The following is a 15,857-nucleotide window of genomic DNA, read 5'->3' on the forward strand; positions in this document are numbered from 1 at the left end:
ATGATATTAGTAATAAATTTGATTTAATTCTTTAATTCGAGCGGTGCAAGTGAACAAAAATAGTTTTAATTTATTTACCACACGCATCACCCTACTATTACAATACTTTCCTCAAGTGTTATTTTTTTTTAATAATTGAATTTGTCCTAAAAAAGTTAAAAACAGGAAAAACGTGTGAATGTTATACTTAAATACTTACTATGGAGAACGATCCAGTGAGATTTACTGAGTGTGTAGGGTTGGTCCTAATTTATTCTCGTGAATCATCCTATATATAAGTACCTATATAATAAAATAATAATAAAGAGCTTGATTTCCTCCACACATACTTAAAACATTATAAATATATAAATTACAATAAAAGAATTTAACTTAAAAAAATATGTGGGCCTCTTTCGAGTAAAACCCTCCCCAAAGGTACCTATTCCACTTCTCTTTACCTTGGGCTGTCTCTAGCCACGGATCCCTTTGTTTGGCATAATTATTGAAAGTCATAATGTAATGATAGTCATATTATCATTAGTCGTAACTCTAGAGTTAACTTTTCAGGAATTTCCTTAGGTTATCCTATAGATAGGTTAGGTTAGGTTAGGCTCGTTTTATGGCAATCCTGAAAAGCTATACATTTCTGAGAAAAAACAAATTATGGCTAACGAAAATGCGGACAAACAATACATTATGACTTTAAACTTTATGGTAAACAATAGAGATCCCTCTAGCCATTTTGGACCTGCCGTTGCTACTAATTCGTCTGACCATCTGCCACGTGGTCGACCTTTGTCTCTGGAGCCCTGCAGCCCAGACCACTTTCTGTCCGTATGGTCCATCTGTCGTCTCTATATCTGGCAACGAGTCCAGCCCATTTCCACTTTCTTTCGAGTGAGTATGTTAAGGCGTCTGTAATTTTAGTTTTACTTCGGATATCATTATTCCTCAGTATGTCGTGCGCTTTTAAGTTTAAGCCTAGTAGGTTTCTCTCCATTCAATTCAGAAGTAGATATAACGAACTACTCCGCACACATTAAACACATTTTCCCTATTTGAAACTAGTTTTCCGAATCGCCTTGGTGAAAACTCATTTTCACTAGTTAAAAGTAGTTTTCCGAAACGCTTACCGCCACCAGCTTTTTTTAACTTTTAGAGCCGCCATACACGGACTACTCGAGCAGTAACCCAGTGATCAACATACACGGACTGCTTTTGCAGCTTGACCGCATGATGATATTTCACCGCGCAGCCAACCGCCCGAAGCAGTTGCAACTACTTGAGCGGTTCGTGTATTGCGAATGACGATTTTGTATTGAAACTGCAGATCACCCAACGACGATCGCTTGAAGCTGTTGGCACTGACTGCTCGAAGTACTCCGTGTATGGCGGCCATAAGCTTTTATCGGAACTTAATATTAATTTACCAGGTTCTAATTTAAAGCAACCAGCAGCAATAGCTAATGCTAATTCGGGATCTTCACTATACAGTTTACATTATTAAATGTCACAATAACCCCGTATGGCGGCCTGCATAATACAGCAGTTAAAACCCGCTCTTAGTTTACTGTCGGTCTTTGTTTAAAGTTAACTACGAACCTTTATTCTGTATGTAAATTTAGCTGCAGAAATAGTAATCCCATAAAAACTTCTATCTTTCCTTCCTCCTGCCCTTATCCCACGTTATGTGGGGTCGGCACAACATGTTCTTCTCTTCCATTCTCCTCTATTATCTATATCTTCTTTCGTCACCTCAGCACTCACTCCTTTCTTTCTCATATCCTCTTTCACACAATCCATCCATTGTTTTTTGGGTCTACCATCCGCTCTCCGTCCATCAACATTCATTCCTTACATTATTTTTCCTATATGGCATTCATCCCTCCTCATTAAATGCCCATACCACGCTCACCTACCACTCCTTATCTTCTCCGCTACCGGTGCTACTTTCAAACTTACCCTTATATACTCACTCTTAATCCGATCCTTTCTCGTCACTCCACACATCCATCTCAACATTCTCATTTCCGCTACGTGCACTCTTCTTTCATCCGTCACTTTCGTCGCCCAGCATTCTGATCCATACATTACAACCTGTTGTAAGACCGTGAGACCTGCTCACGATCGTCCCATCGGTCCATAAAAACTTCTATGTAGGTGGTATATCTCTGCAGTTGACGGTTTTTTTTAGCCCGATATAGTGTCCCACTCCTGCGAATGTCTCTCCCCGTGTTTTCCCCAGCTCCCACGGTTGTGTTATTTCTGGCCAGTTCCTGATGAAGATGTTTAGGTCGTCCCGCCATCTCCGTCTGGGCCTGCCACATCCGCGCTTAACTTGCGGCATCCCTTGGTGGATATATGAGCACACTTCCACAGTGGAATTTACCGCTATTCGATACTGAACCGTCACATAGGTACATTAAGTTTGGTGATAATGCAATATGAATTATGAACTCTGTGATAACACAACGCAACCAAATTGTGTATGAAATTGATAAATATTCTCGATGAGTATTACTTGGGCCGTTCTACTTTATAGGGTTCCGTGCCCAAAGGGTAAAATGGGACCCTATTACTAAGACTCCGCTGTCCGTCCTTCTGTCCGTCTGTCACCAGGCTGTATCCCATGAATCGTGATAGCTAGACAGTTGAAATTTTCACAGATGATGTATTTCTGTTGCCGCACAACAAATACTAAAAAGTGCGGAACCCTCGGTGGGCGAGTCAGGCTCGCACTTGTCCAGTTTTTATTGATGTACATAAGTTTTAGACACTTTTTCGTATTATGACCTATTTGCCTACTGAAAGAAAAGTCAGCGATAAAAGCTTGTTTTTTTTTATTTGAATTGAAAAAAAAACATAGGCAGTTTACTATGTTCTAAAGGTCCACGTGTTCATTAACCCATTTTCGTTGTTACAGGTAGCCCCAAACATAATCGAGTTCATCAAATCCCCAGTAAACCTGGTGGACTTCCTTGCCACGCTGAGTTTCTACATGGACGTGGTGGTGGAACTAGCAGTTATTAGGAAAAACGTGGACCGGGCGGATATACTGGAGTTCATATCTATTATTAAAATTCTTAGGTGAGTTTGTCTTTTACGAGCTAATTTTTATCGAGCAAATACTTCTGTCAGTGATGCTACGAATATTTCTAAAAAAGGAATTTTGGAAAGAAGCAAGCGGTTTTCTCAATCGACGAAAAACCCGGTTTTTCCGGTTTTTTTCGGTTTCGGTGAAACCGGTTTTGTGACCCCTAATATCACAATTATAAGATTGTATTTTATTATGCAATAGGCCAATGATCATTTCTTTATTCGGCTTTTTTTCTCTTTTTAATTTCCTGGTTGTACGCCCCCTGGTTGTAAATATTGTAATTACTAACAGTATTTATTTTCTTTCACTTAGGGCTAGTTTCACAATGTACTAGTAAAGTATTGGATATTGCCAGGTAAAACTAACTTAAGTTGTAGAAAGATTGTGAAACGCCAACAATAACTTTATTCGTCGGTTAAGTAGCAAGTAGCTTATTCAGGACCTTACTTGGACATTGTGAATCAGGCCCTTGATGTAGTTTTATCTGGCAGTTAATTTATTTGTTAATTAGCTGTCTAATACTTTACTCAGACTTTATGAAACAGGCCTTTATTAGATTATTTTGACTTTAAGGTATTTATTTGCAATAACAATATACATAATGGGTATATACAGATGATTACTATAACTAGCTTATGTCTAAAATAGGCCCTTGAGGCATTGTACTAAGGATGCTGGCGGCATTTCCTCGATGTATCGCAATACTGATACGTTGTGCGAGGAAGCCGCTAGCTCTTCGGTCACCAGTTACGTCAACCAGACGTTTCACGATTTCTCCAAAAAACTTGTGCGCACTGGGACCCCATGGACCTAGAGTTTCAACGCCAAATGGTACAAAATGGTACTCTCTACCGAGGCTCTTATATTTATTACGTTTCAAAATTTCGACGCTTTCCGCCGCTGCGCCCGCTTTTACCTTAGTCCGTTGGAGGTGGGACGGTGCTAGTGAGTCTTAGCATTTTGACTTTTAGTTCTATTTCCCAAGTCTGTTCAGCTGTGAGTGATACAAGTACAATCAGGAACCAATCACAACTGGCCACTTAGCACATGTAGTTGCAGTAGCAATTTTCTCATCGCACACAACTGTCACGTGCTGCACTGCACGTGTTAGCTATTGGTATATTCAGAAACAAAATTTAATAATGTTTAAATCCAATCCATAGTGCAAAGCGTTGGCTTTACTCGAAGGAAATAAAATAAAATCTGTTCTACCCTGCGTTAGCGTTTAACCGGGGTGAATAGGGATGGCTGGGGTTAATTGAGACAAAACTTAAAATGTGATTTACCTGAAAATTTCTTAAAATATACCCACTCAAATTGTATCATTCTAATGAAAATAATATAAGATTTAGTATGATACAATTGTTGTGGAGATTTATTAAGAAATCAGGTAAATCACATTTAAAGTTTTTTCCCTATTTACCCCAGATATACGGTATAGTCTGTTTTTTGTGTCAGTCATAAGTTAGTTTAGATCTATGAGATGTCAAAGCTTATAAATACACCATCAATACATAACCCATATAATTTTCACACGTAAAAATCTCATTTAAGAATAAAGCCAAAACGTGTGCTTAGCTCAGTTTTCAATTGCCTTTGTATGGATTTGTATGGCTCTATAAAACTGTGTATGGCTTGAAGTGTGAGTGATTATGTGTCCAATTATCTATCCACAAATAAGCATTATTAGAGAATTTTTGTCGAAGGCCGAGTTCGTAAAAAAAAGTGATTATTAATCAGCTGAATGGCTAATTTAAAACAACTCTAGCAATATATTCGTAAAATCAAATAATTACCAATTTGATAACTCTTCGTAATTTTAAGCAATGACCTAGTTTGCGTGAAATTATAGTAGTTTATGTTACTGCTACATACTACACATTCATTACAGTATATTGTGACGTCTCAATACGTTTCTATCACTAACTCCATAGTAAAAATTTAACCGTTAACTCAGTGTCAAATTGAACTGGTAACCATGGTAACCACAGGTTTAACGGGTTAACCGTGGATTAGTGAGTTGGTGCAAGTGGCCCTATAAATAAAATAAACAAGATTTTATCGCTGGCTATTATTATTTTATTTTATTTATCTTTCCACAGGCAGCTAATACACGTACTCGTTGAAACAATTCTAACAACCCTAAACACAATTAGTTTGCGTTGTTTTATAACAGACTTCCCATGGCCACCTCTTGTCTCCATCATCAGATCAGCTTCATGTCAACATAATATTGCAGTATTATCAGATTATACGTGTATGCAAATTTTCAGCTAAATCGGAAATCGAGAAGTGGTAAATATAGCTTACAAGATTTGATCCACACTAACAAATTAACATAAATACTAACAGGACACGTTAAATATTAAATATTATTATAGGACATTATTACACAAATTGACTAAGTCCCACAGTAAGCTCAATAAGGCTTGTGTTAAGGGTACTTAGACAACGATATATATAATATATAAATATTTATAAATACTTAAATACATAGAAAACACCCATGACTCAGGAACAAATATCCATGCTCATCACACGAATAAATGCCCTTACCAGGATTTGAACCCGAGACCATCGGCTTCGTAGGTTCTAAATATTGTTGTTTTTCTTAAAATTCTTGAATAAAACTATTAATATTTAAAAAAAGTTGAATAAAAGCTTGTATATGTAAATTTTCTGATCAAAGCCTGTAATTAACTTATGTTACGAAGCCAATACCAATACTGTTTTAGCTGTTAACTATTGTGCACGTAGGAGTGACTATTAATTTTGTATAAATTCTGTATGAACTTTATACGAGTATTACAACAAAGTAAAGTTCACAATATCTTTTTATTACAAGTATAAAATTTCATTTTTTACCCGAGACATTAACTTTTGTTCAGACTGTTAACGTATCACGTTCACGGTCCATTAGTTAGCAGGATGTTATTGTTGTCAGATATTATTGTCTAGAAATTTCCACTTTGTTACCTATTGAAAGGTTACATCAGGTTAGAGAGTAATGAGATTTTAATGTACTTACAAAGAAAAAAAAACGGATAAGTGCGAGTCGGGTTCGCCCAACGAGGGTTCCGTACATAATCATAATATCTTTATTGCGTTCATGTTGGTACAAATATAGACGAAACTTACAAAATTATGAGACCACATTAGAGTATTGCAAAAACAACTAAAAATATAAGTTTAAATCCTAGTAACAAGAGCATTCATTTGTGTGATGAGCATAGATATTTGTTCCTGAGTCATGGGTGTTTTCTATGTATTTAAGTATTTATATATCGTTGTCTAAGTAGCTACAATACAAGTCTTATTTGAGCTTACTGTGGGACCTAATTTGTGTAAAAAAATCCTATAATATATTTATTTATTTATCCTAACTATAATTTTTCCGTTAGTCTCTTTCTAAATGTTGCTGTTATTACTTCCATATTTTGTTTCATTGTCACCAGGCTCTTCAAGTTGACCAGACATAGTCCAGGGCTTAAGATTCTGGTCCACACCTTCAAAGCGTCAGCCAAGGAGCTGACTCTTCTTGTGTTCTTCCTCGTGCTGGGCATCGTCATCTTCGCCAGTCTCGTGTACTATGCGGAGAAGTCTCAGGTTAGTATTTCTTATTTATTCATCATCGTGCGTACGGCCAGCTGCAGAGCAAAAGGTGCCCGCCCTGCGTACAAACTTTGCAGGGGGGTACCTTTACTCTGCATCTGACTGTACGTCCTCGTCCTCTATCTTTGGAGACTTCACACCCTTTGAATGGCACATGTTATGTAACCGGGCGATGTGCAATTGTGCTCCCTTTAAAATTGCAGCTTCGAGGGTTGTCAGTTCAAACTTTGGCTTAATAACTAAGTTTCCCAAAATTGATATATGTACCTATAGAAAATAGCAGTAGCAAGTACAATTCATAACTAATAATCGAAAGTTACTAAATTTTTCTTGAGAGACCACAGCAAAACCCACCTTAAAAAAGAGGCCGCTAAAGCATTTGAAACAAGCGTTTTAGTTATGTTTATTTTATAACCTGTTACCTCTATTTAAAAGTGATTTTTTGGTACGGACGGCTAAAGAATGGAATGCGCTCCCGCCATCTGTATTCCCTGATAAATATGACCTCGGTCTCTTTAAAGTAAGAGTGAATAGGCTACTACTGAACCGGTGAGCTCCATCTTAGGCCCTGTCTTCACTTTCCATCAGGTGTGACTAGAGCCAATCGCCGATCAGTTTTTAATAATAATTAAAAAAAAAATGTTATAAAGGAATTTTTTTTTGTTTGCTTTAAGTATTTTCCTGTATTGGTTATTCAACATAGTACATCACACAAACCCGAATGTGCGTGAGTCGTATCAGACAAAAGTATGTTTGACTTAGCTCAACAATAGACAGGTATACTTATAACTTTACGTATTTAAGAATATCTAAGAAAAAATTTCCCACCCAGCAACTCATAACATTATATTTAGAACAGTCCTCCCAGTTTTCCATATATAAGACGATTATGACCTCTTGAGCCCTTTTCCCGCCTATCTGTTGTCTGCAGTCGTAACGCAGGTCAGAATACGTAAACGTCACAAAGATAACGGTACGAAACTGGGTCAAACTAGTCTTGTAGTATTTTGCTTATGAGTATTTCCGAGCGGTTTCTTCAGAAAGCCAGCATAAGTTGGACCTCAAACTCCGTAACATAATCTCTATCTCTTCTGTATTGTGTTATTGTGTATTCTGTATTGTATCTGTTTTTTTATGTAGTGTGCAACAAAAAAAAAATATTATTATTATTATAATCTCTGTCCTATTAATTTTGCTTTAGTGGACATAAAAAAATTACTCCTTTCTTTTGACTAGTATAAGAAAAACACAGTATGATTCTGTATACCGCAGCAAAATAACACTAGACCCTACTCATATTGTTGTGTTAGGGTCGGCAATGCGTATGTAACTCCTCTGGAGTACATAGGCTACGGAGACTGCTTGCCATAAGGCGGGCGTGTGCTTGTTTGCCACCGACGTAGTATAAAAAAAATCTCTAAAGTCAGCATATTTACAAATCTGAGAACTTGAAAGTTACTGTCAGGTACCTTTATTCTGTGATCTTAATAACTAGGTAATATAAACAAGATTGCATCCATAAGTCATCATTGTTTACGTAAAAAAATATTATAGTCTAGCTTTAAACTTATTTTATTCCTTTATCTGGCATAATCACTTAGCGCCACTTGCACCATCCCACTAACCCGGTTAACCGTTAACCCCGTGTCAAATTGTACTGGTAACCATGGTCACTCCATGGTTTAACCGGTTAACGGGTTAGTGGAATGGCGGAAGTGGCGCTTAGACAATTACTCGCTTGTATTTTCTTTGCGTTAGTAATACCAGACATGTTATGACTGTTCGCCTTATGAGCCAAGAGTGGCCAGGGAAACATAAAGATGACCCCAATATCTCTGGACACCCTTTTAGAACATCCAGGGTAGTTTAGGAAAACTTTAGATTAAACTTTCCGCTTTAGTTTCTTAGGTACCAGATATCATGAGATTATGTGATCAGATAGATTTTAAACACGCATTAAGATAAAAACGGCTTAAGTAGTAGGTTTTCTCTATTCTAAAATTTTTCAGGTTACTCCTCGTAAATGATGGTGGTAAATCGATTAACCTCATTCAAATGATTGCTTGCTTGCTTTTGCAACAGTTCTACCATAAGAGATTTCACTCCTTTTGATTCCACACTCCATACACAATAGTAATGCGGTAATGAAAGTCACCAATTTTATCAACAAAACTGACAGTGTACGAGTACGCCGCAGCAGCAATGCCGCAACTAAAATGCAGTTGCATTTGTTGTCCGAATGTCACCTTTACCACAAATTTTCTACTTCACTTCAATTGCCTGACAATCCATCTACGTTACCATTCAGAATATCATGATTAAACTGTATTTCTCTAGCGATTTACCCAAATTAAACTGTATGCATAAGTATTACGGCTTAAATTACATTTTAATGAGATATGAGTCGAGAAAATGATTGAAAAGCTGTTTCAGGCCACTGCTTGTGAATACGAATAATGAGGTATTTTAAAGACCAAAATGGAGTAACTACATTTTTAAGTTCATGCGAATTTAAACCTCATGAATATTTAGAATAGCGTTTATAATTGCATGAGATATTGCAGATAATGTGCTCGCGATACAAAAGGAACGTCAGCTCAGCAGTTATAAGTTATCGTTTGAGTTGAGATTGATCTTCACTTGTACAAATTTACAAGGGTCTCGAAGACAAGAGAAATCAGTGAGTTTAATTGTAAACAGACGTAAACCTTCAAGAAAAGAGCGTACTCCCATCTTAAAGGTCGGCAACGCACTTACAATCCCTCTGGTGTTGCAGGTGTCCATGGGCGGCGGTAATCGCTTACCATCAAGTGATCCGTCTGCTCGTTTGCCTCCTCTACATACATACATACATACATATAATCACGCCTATTTCCCGAAAGGGTAGGCAGAGACCACGGATTTCCACTTGCTACGATCCTGACATACCTCTTTTGCTTCCTTCACTTTCATGACATTTCTCATACACGCTCGTCGGTTTAGGGTGCTCTTGACCTGGCCTCCTACCTTACAGAAAACCGCAGCCAAATAACACTAGACCCTACTCATAGTGTTGTGTTCCTGCCGGTGAGTAAGGTTGACAGAGCTCAACGAGGGGGGGCGGGTTTAGGGTCGGCAACGCGCAAGTAATTCCTCTGGAGTTGCAGGCGTACATAGGCTACGGAGACTGCTTACTATCAGGCGGGCCGTATGCTTGTTTGCCACCGACGTAGTATAAAAAAAAGCAGTTTGTTTGAATACTATTTTATATATATAAATATACAAACCATTCCCTTTCCCTACATAAGTAAAACAAACAATAAAACTTCAATATAAATTTTCCACCACTTTGCATACTTTTCGATGTTGGTAACAAAAATAAAAACTAACGACCCAAAAAAGGGCAAACGAAAGCTCGAAGGTTCCTATAAATATTACAAGCCAATAACTTATACAAAAATATTTATCCCAATTTCAACGAAAATTTCCAAAAATGGACTTTATTCTTTTGTTATAAGGATGTATATACATTCGACCACGAAAAAAAGCACGCATGTTTACTTTAACACTCAGTGTAATACACTACGTGACATTATAAAAGTCTCTTGGGCGTCTAGAGGCAGGCAGTTTATATCTGATACGTTTCCACTGTGTCACGACAAAAATCGCCCGTCCTTAGTCTGGGACCGGTCTGAAAACCAGCGCCGGGCATGTCGGCCCGGCACACGCTGAGACTGGAACCCTTTGCCCAATACAATAAATACAATACCGGTTGATCTGTATAAATTATTAATGTATCTTTTTTTAACTATTATGTAACCTTATTCTCCTATGTACTTGTATGTGGCAATAAATGATTCTTATTCTTAACCGTTCTCAGTCTAAAAAGTCTTAAACAGTAGATTTTCTCACTAGGGAGTAAAATGACGTATTTACGCAGAATATGCCAGGGATTCTAAAATAGAATCCTAAGCGTAGTAATGGAAATAATTTGGCTACCATATGACAATTTCTTTCACATCACCTACAAGGAAATTCTTCTTCTTATGAGGAAATGATTATGTTCCAAAATATTATTTAAAGTATTTAAACCAAAAAAAATTGATGTATTGTACTTTCACTTTGAATCTTTGATCCCTCCTAGTAGGGAAGAAAAAGCCCTTTTCCGAAAAGAAAAAGTGATGTCAAATAGTAGATTAAGTTGTCTACATACCCTCAATACAAGCCTTATTGAGGTTACTGTGGGACTTAGTCAATTTGAGTAAATGTCCTATAATAAAAAAAAAAGAAAGAAAAAAAAAAGATTGTTAACCAAGAGTGGAAAGCGAATCACAAAAAAGGAAATCCACCCGTGTAGTCATTATGCGTTATACAGGGTGACCTTAGCCATTGGACAAACCCTGAAATCCCACGTAGGGTTACTTCTCAGGAATACTCTGACATTAATATTTTTTAAATTAGAACAAAAGATAAAAAAAAATTCAACAAAAGTTATTTGCAATAATCGATATCAAAAAGAAACACACTGTGTTAATCTTTGGCAGTGTTTTTGACAATTTGTTCGAAATATTTGATAATGATGACATTTTTCAAAAGTCAGAAGCTTATTAGTGTCATAAATAAAAATAATAATCAAAAAGGTCGAAGGTTCCAGGTAAATACCCTAATGCATATGTACATTTCGGCTTTGTCCAATGGCTAGGGACACACTGTATTTTACGAATAATTCCATGATTAACCTTGTAAGGCCCATGATAAAAAGTTTTTCTATTTTGAAATTGAAACTAGTATAGTAAATTAGGATGATTTTTGAAACAATTAACAATAATAAAAGTGCTACTTTGTTTTATAAAATGTTCTAATTAGACTGAAACGAATTGTACATTATAACGCACGTTGGGCTATACTGGGAAAAATATTATATTATTTACTTAATTAAATCTTTGATCACAAACCGTACAATGGATACGTAACTACAATGCCTTATTGTAACCGTCTGTAGGATTTACTGGCTTAGTTTCTTTTTCCTCTTATTTACTGAAACAGCAGCTTTCATATTAAAATGTCAACATTCATTTTACTTATTTTTTAATAAAGATCATGTTATTCTATTTTTACCCTCAACGGAATGGAGATAATATACCTATACGGACGGTTTAAGTCTTAATGCTTTCGGCAGACGTATGTATGCAATACACAAACATTTCAGAAATTAGGCTACAAATAAAAATAATGGCACTTGAAGTTTTAGTGTGTTTTGCCTTCCATCGCATTTTATCGGCATAAGCGTTGTCGCAGCGTCGACGCTGCGTCGTTTTACATATATTGTTTGGTGACATGGCACATTTAATGCGTTGCGACGACGCGACGCAACGCAACGCACCAGTGTGGCCTGGCCCTTAAAGTCTGATACCATATGCGTATTAAGTCGTCTAACAGGCCAATTCGAGTAATAGTTATTAAGTCTCATTCCAATGATTTGTCAGTGTCAAAAGTGACGTTTTTGGTTGAAGGTTGAATTTTTTTTTTTATTAAGCCAAACAGTAAGCTCGAGAAGGTTTGTGTTTGTGTGTGAGACAACGATATATGTATATACATATAATATAAATACTTAAATAGCACCGATGTCTCGAGAACAAATAATATCTGTGCTCGTCACACAAATAAATGCCCTTACCAGGATTTGAACCCAGAACCATCGGCTTCATAGGCAGGGTTAGTACCAGACCAGACCGGTCAACAAAACATAATGCGCAATTCATTCAGGTCCATTACAGGAAATTGGAACCATCAGCTCATATTGGACTGATGTCAGATCCATGTTAGATCAGTATCATATACACAAGACAATAAGTCAATAAGTAATTAGACAATAAGTCGTTAATGATGTCAAAGCTAACATCCAGACTGCAATATACAATACAAGACACTCAAGAAAAATGCAACTTCTATATTGGACCCTATGTGACCTTCTTAATACAACTTCCTCGAGTACAAAAACTTCGGAATAATACGTTCGGTAAAGTTCGAGAAGCCGATTCCGGTTGAACAAATTGGTAATAGGAAAGGGAACAACTACTTTTTATACAAACGTAGTCCTCATTTTCCTCTCTACATATTATCAAAAAATCGGCCATGATCATTTTGGGCCATGCTCAGTGTAGGGTTTCGTAGTAACCATTCTATCAGAACAGGCCAAACGAGGGATATTAATTAGTAAGTATCATGTACATTACAAGCATAAAGGAGTACCTTCGCAGCGTTTGTACGTATTTTTATCAGAAGATTTTTGCAATAACTCAAAAACGGCTAGACTGATCATGTTCGCTATTGTTTTCATTTAAAGTATTTACTAAGTTTTTTTTATATATATTTGTTGGATCCATGGTTCAAAAGCTAGGACACATATTTTTTTTCATTCGGAGCAATTATTTCCTAAAATATTAACTTTATCAAGAAATGGCTGTTGGAGTGGAGACCTGTATTCGTTTAAAAGACCTTACATTTTGTATATGAGGTATATATAGTTTTTATTTTACCTTTCCGTTGCAATACATGATTTATGTATCCATACCAAATTGCAGCTTTCTAGCAGTAACGATCACGGAGCAAAGCCGAGGACGGATAGACAAACGGACATGGCGAAACTATAATGATAAGTGACTATGAAAACCTAAAAAGTCAAACCAGGGGGCATATGTATGAAATTAATCAGCCACGCCGCTCGCCGCTTACGTTCAGTCCACGACCTTAATTGCACACGTGAGATACGCTGCGAGATGTGTCAAGGTCGTGGCATAACAAGTATCAAAACAATAACAAATTAATTAATTAAAATCGGCCTCGGGAAAACTTTTAGAAACTTCATTGGAGGCGTTGTCGCTTCTCATAAGCAAGCATTGTGTTTCATATCCAAACGATTATGAGATTTAATCCTTTAGGATTAGAGTGTAATTTCCAACGTGTTTTAGGTATTAATGAAAATGTAATTCGGAGAAAATATACTTGCTTCTGCTTGTAAAAGATTAATTTAAATCTTGATATTAATCCATTCGGGTTTACAGGCGTTTTCAAGGAGCACCGTGTTTTGTTTGTAAATCATTAAAATTATGGCTGTCGTCTCAGGCAGAAGGGGGAGGGGCTCCGAGTCGTTCCTGGTGCAAAGGTTGTCCACGGTAATCCAGCGTGGAAATGCTCTCAGCATCATGGGCACCTTTGCACCGGAGACGGCGTGGAGCGGGTTGATTGTGTATTTTTTTAGTTGAAATTGTTATTGTTATTAAAATTGTTGGTTTTGTTTTATTATGGACGATTCTTTGTTTAACTTAATGATAAATATACATATGCAGTAAGTACTTGTAGGCGGCGGTGAGTAAGGTTGCCAGAGCTCAACGAGGGGGGTGGGGTTAGGGTCGGCAACGCGCATGTAACTCCTCTGGAGTTGCAGGTGTACATAGGCTACGGAAACTGCTTACCATCAGGCAGGCCGTATGCTTGTTTGCGACCGACGTAGTATAAAAAAAAAAAAAAAAAACTGTCATTTGTGGTTTTCGGTATTTAGGTCTGATACAATAGGGTTTTACGTCTCTCCTGTACATATCTAAAACTTAAGAGTCTCACTAACCGTCCGACAAAAGCTCCCATACAATCGATGATACGCTCTCATAAAAAAAAACAAGCGTAAATGTCATGAAACTTGGTTATATCTCCTACGAGTACCTTACCATGATTGGTGTCGTATGTTTCACGCCTACTTTGCAAATCTCACACATATTCACACCAAATTAATTCTAATTGTTAAATCAGTACACCATGTTCCAGGACAACCCGGAGAACCAGTTCAAGTCCATCCCCCTGGGCCTTTGGTGGGCCATCGTGACCATGACGACGGTGGGCTACGGAGACATGGCCCCTAAGACCTACCTGGGCATGTTCGTGGGCGCGCTGTGCGCGTTGGCCGGCGTGCTGACCATCGCGCTGCCCGTTCCTGTGATAGTCTCCAATTTCTCCATGTTCTATTCACATACGCAGGTCAGTGTAGTTTAAGGATTTATAAACTATCAACGACAAAAATAGACTTAAATATATACTGAATAGTAAACTAAACTAATAATCTAAAACACTTGATGGCATGGTATAGTAGATTATATTATGTCCACATATATGTTCAGAGACGCAGCACTTAGTGTATGTTGCGAGAAAATTGTTAGTTTTTCCATGAGTTTTCCCTTATAAAGAAACGAATGAGTGACAAATGTGTGAAAATGCGAAAATACTAACTTAAACATCTTATTATGCTTGTACAAAAAGTAAAGTTTGTAATAATTACTAAAACTGACAGCTAAACGTATAAAAGTTCCCGTTTGGTGTTATGAAAACGTAAGTATTAAAATAAAAAGTCTTGTAAACTGGTAATGTCCCACCATGATGACGGTGGGCTAAGGGGGTACGGGGGCATGGCCCCCAAAACCTACCTGAGCATGTTTGTGGGCGCGCTGTGCGCGTTGGCCGGCGTGCTGACCATCGCGCTGTCCGTTCCTGTGATAGTCTTCAATTTCTAGGATTTCAGGATAACAGTCAGGAAAACTATCAAGGCTGAGAAAAGGACAAAAAGATAACTAAAATACACATTAAACTAATTTAACGATTTAACCTTACGTGTTTTTAGTCAATCGCGCGACATGTTTCGGAGACACCTGGCGCGCGGCAGTACGCGAAGCACGGCCGTCGTGAACGCTGCTCGCACTGTTAGTGCTCGAGAAGGGAGACGTAGGCTCTCCGATATATGTCACGCGAGTGACTAAAACACGCGAGTTCAAACCGGACAATTAGTTTAATGTTAGTATATTCCACGACAGTTTAAATTCGATTAAAGTAAAAATGTTAAAAAGCGGCCAAGTGCGAGTCGGGCTCACCCATAAAGGGTTTTTCACCATTTATGACGTATTAAAAAAAAAAACTACTTACTAGATCTCGTTCAAGCCAATTTTTGGTGGAAGTTTGCATGGTAATGTGCATTATATATTTTTTTAGTTCTATCATTCTCTTATTTTAGAAGTTACAGGGTGGGGGGCACACATTTTACCACTTTGGAAGTGTTCTCGCGCAAACTATTCAGTTTAGAAAAAAAAATTATTAGAAACATCGATATCATTTTTGAAGACCTATCCATAGATACCCCACACGT

General features: G+C 37.4%; 1 protein-coding gene across 3 annotated transcripts in view; it reads left to right on the forward strand.

Annotated features, from left to right (window-relative positions):
• Positions 1-15,857, forward strand: part of LOC133526205 (potassium voltage-gated channel protein Shaw-like) — a 400,770-nt gene that overhangs the window by 226,440 nt on the left and 158,473 nt on the right. For 2 of the 3 annotated variants that reach the window (XM_061862725.1, XM_061862724.1), the window contains 3 exons: positions 2,906-3,069; positions 6,535-6,685; positions 14,477-14,701. In XM_061862725.1, coding sequence (XP_061718709.1) covers positions 2,906-3,069; positions 6,535-6,685; positions 14,477-14,701 — 540 coding nt within the window. The remainder of the gene's footprint in view (positions 1-2,905; positions 3,070-6,534; positions 6,686-14,476; positions 14,702-15,857) is intronic. The other variant, XM_061862726.1, reaches the window with a different exon arrangement.

The sequence above is a fragment of the Cydia pomonella genome, chromosome 16 (genome assembly GCF_033807575.1).
Source record: "Cydia pomonella isolate Wapato2018A chromosome 16, ilCydPomo1, whole genome shotgun sequence".
NCBI classification, from domain to species: domain Eukaryota; kingdom Metazoa; phylum Arthropoda; class Insecta; order Lepidoptera; family Tortricidae; genus Cydia; species Cydia pomonella.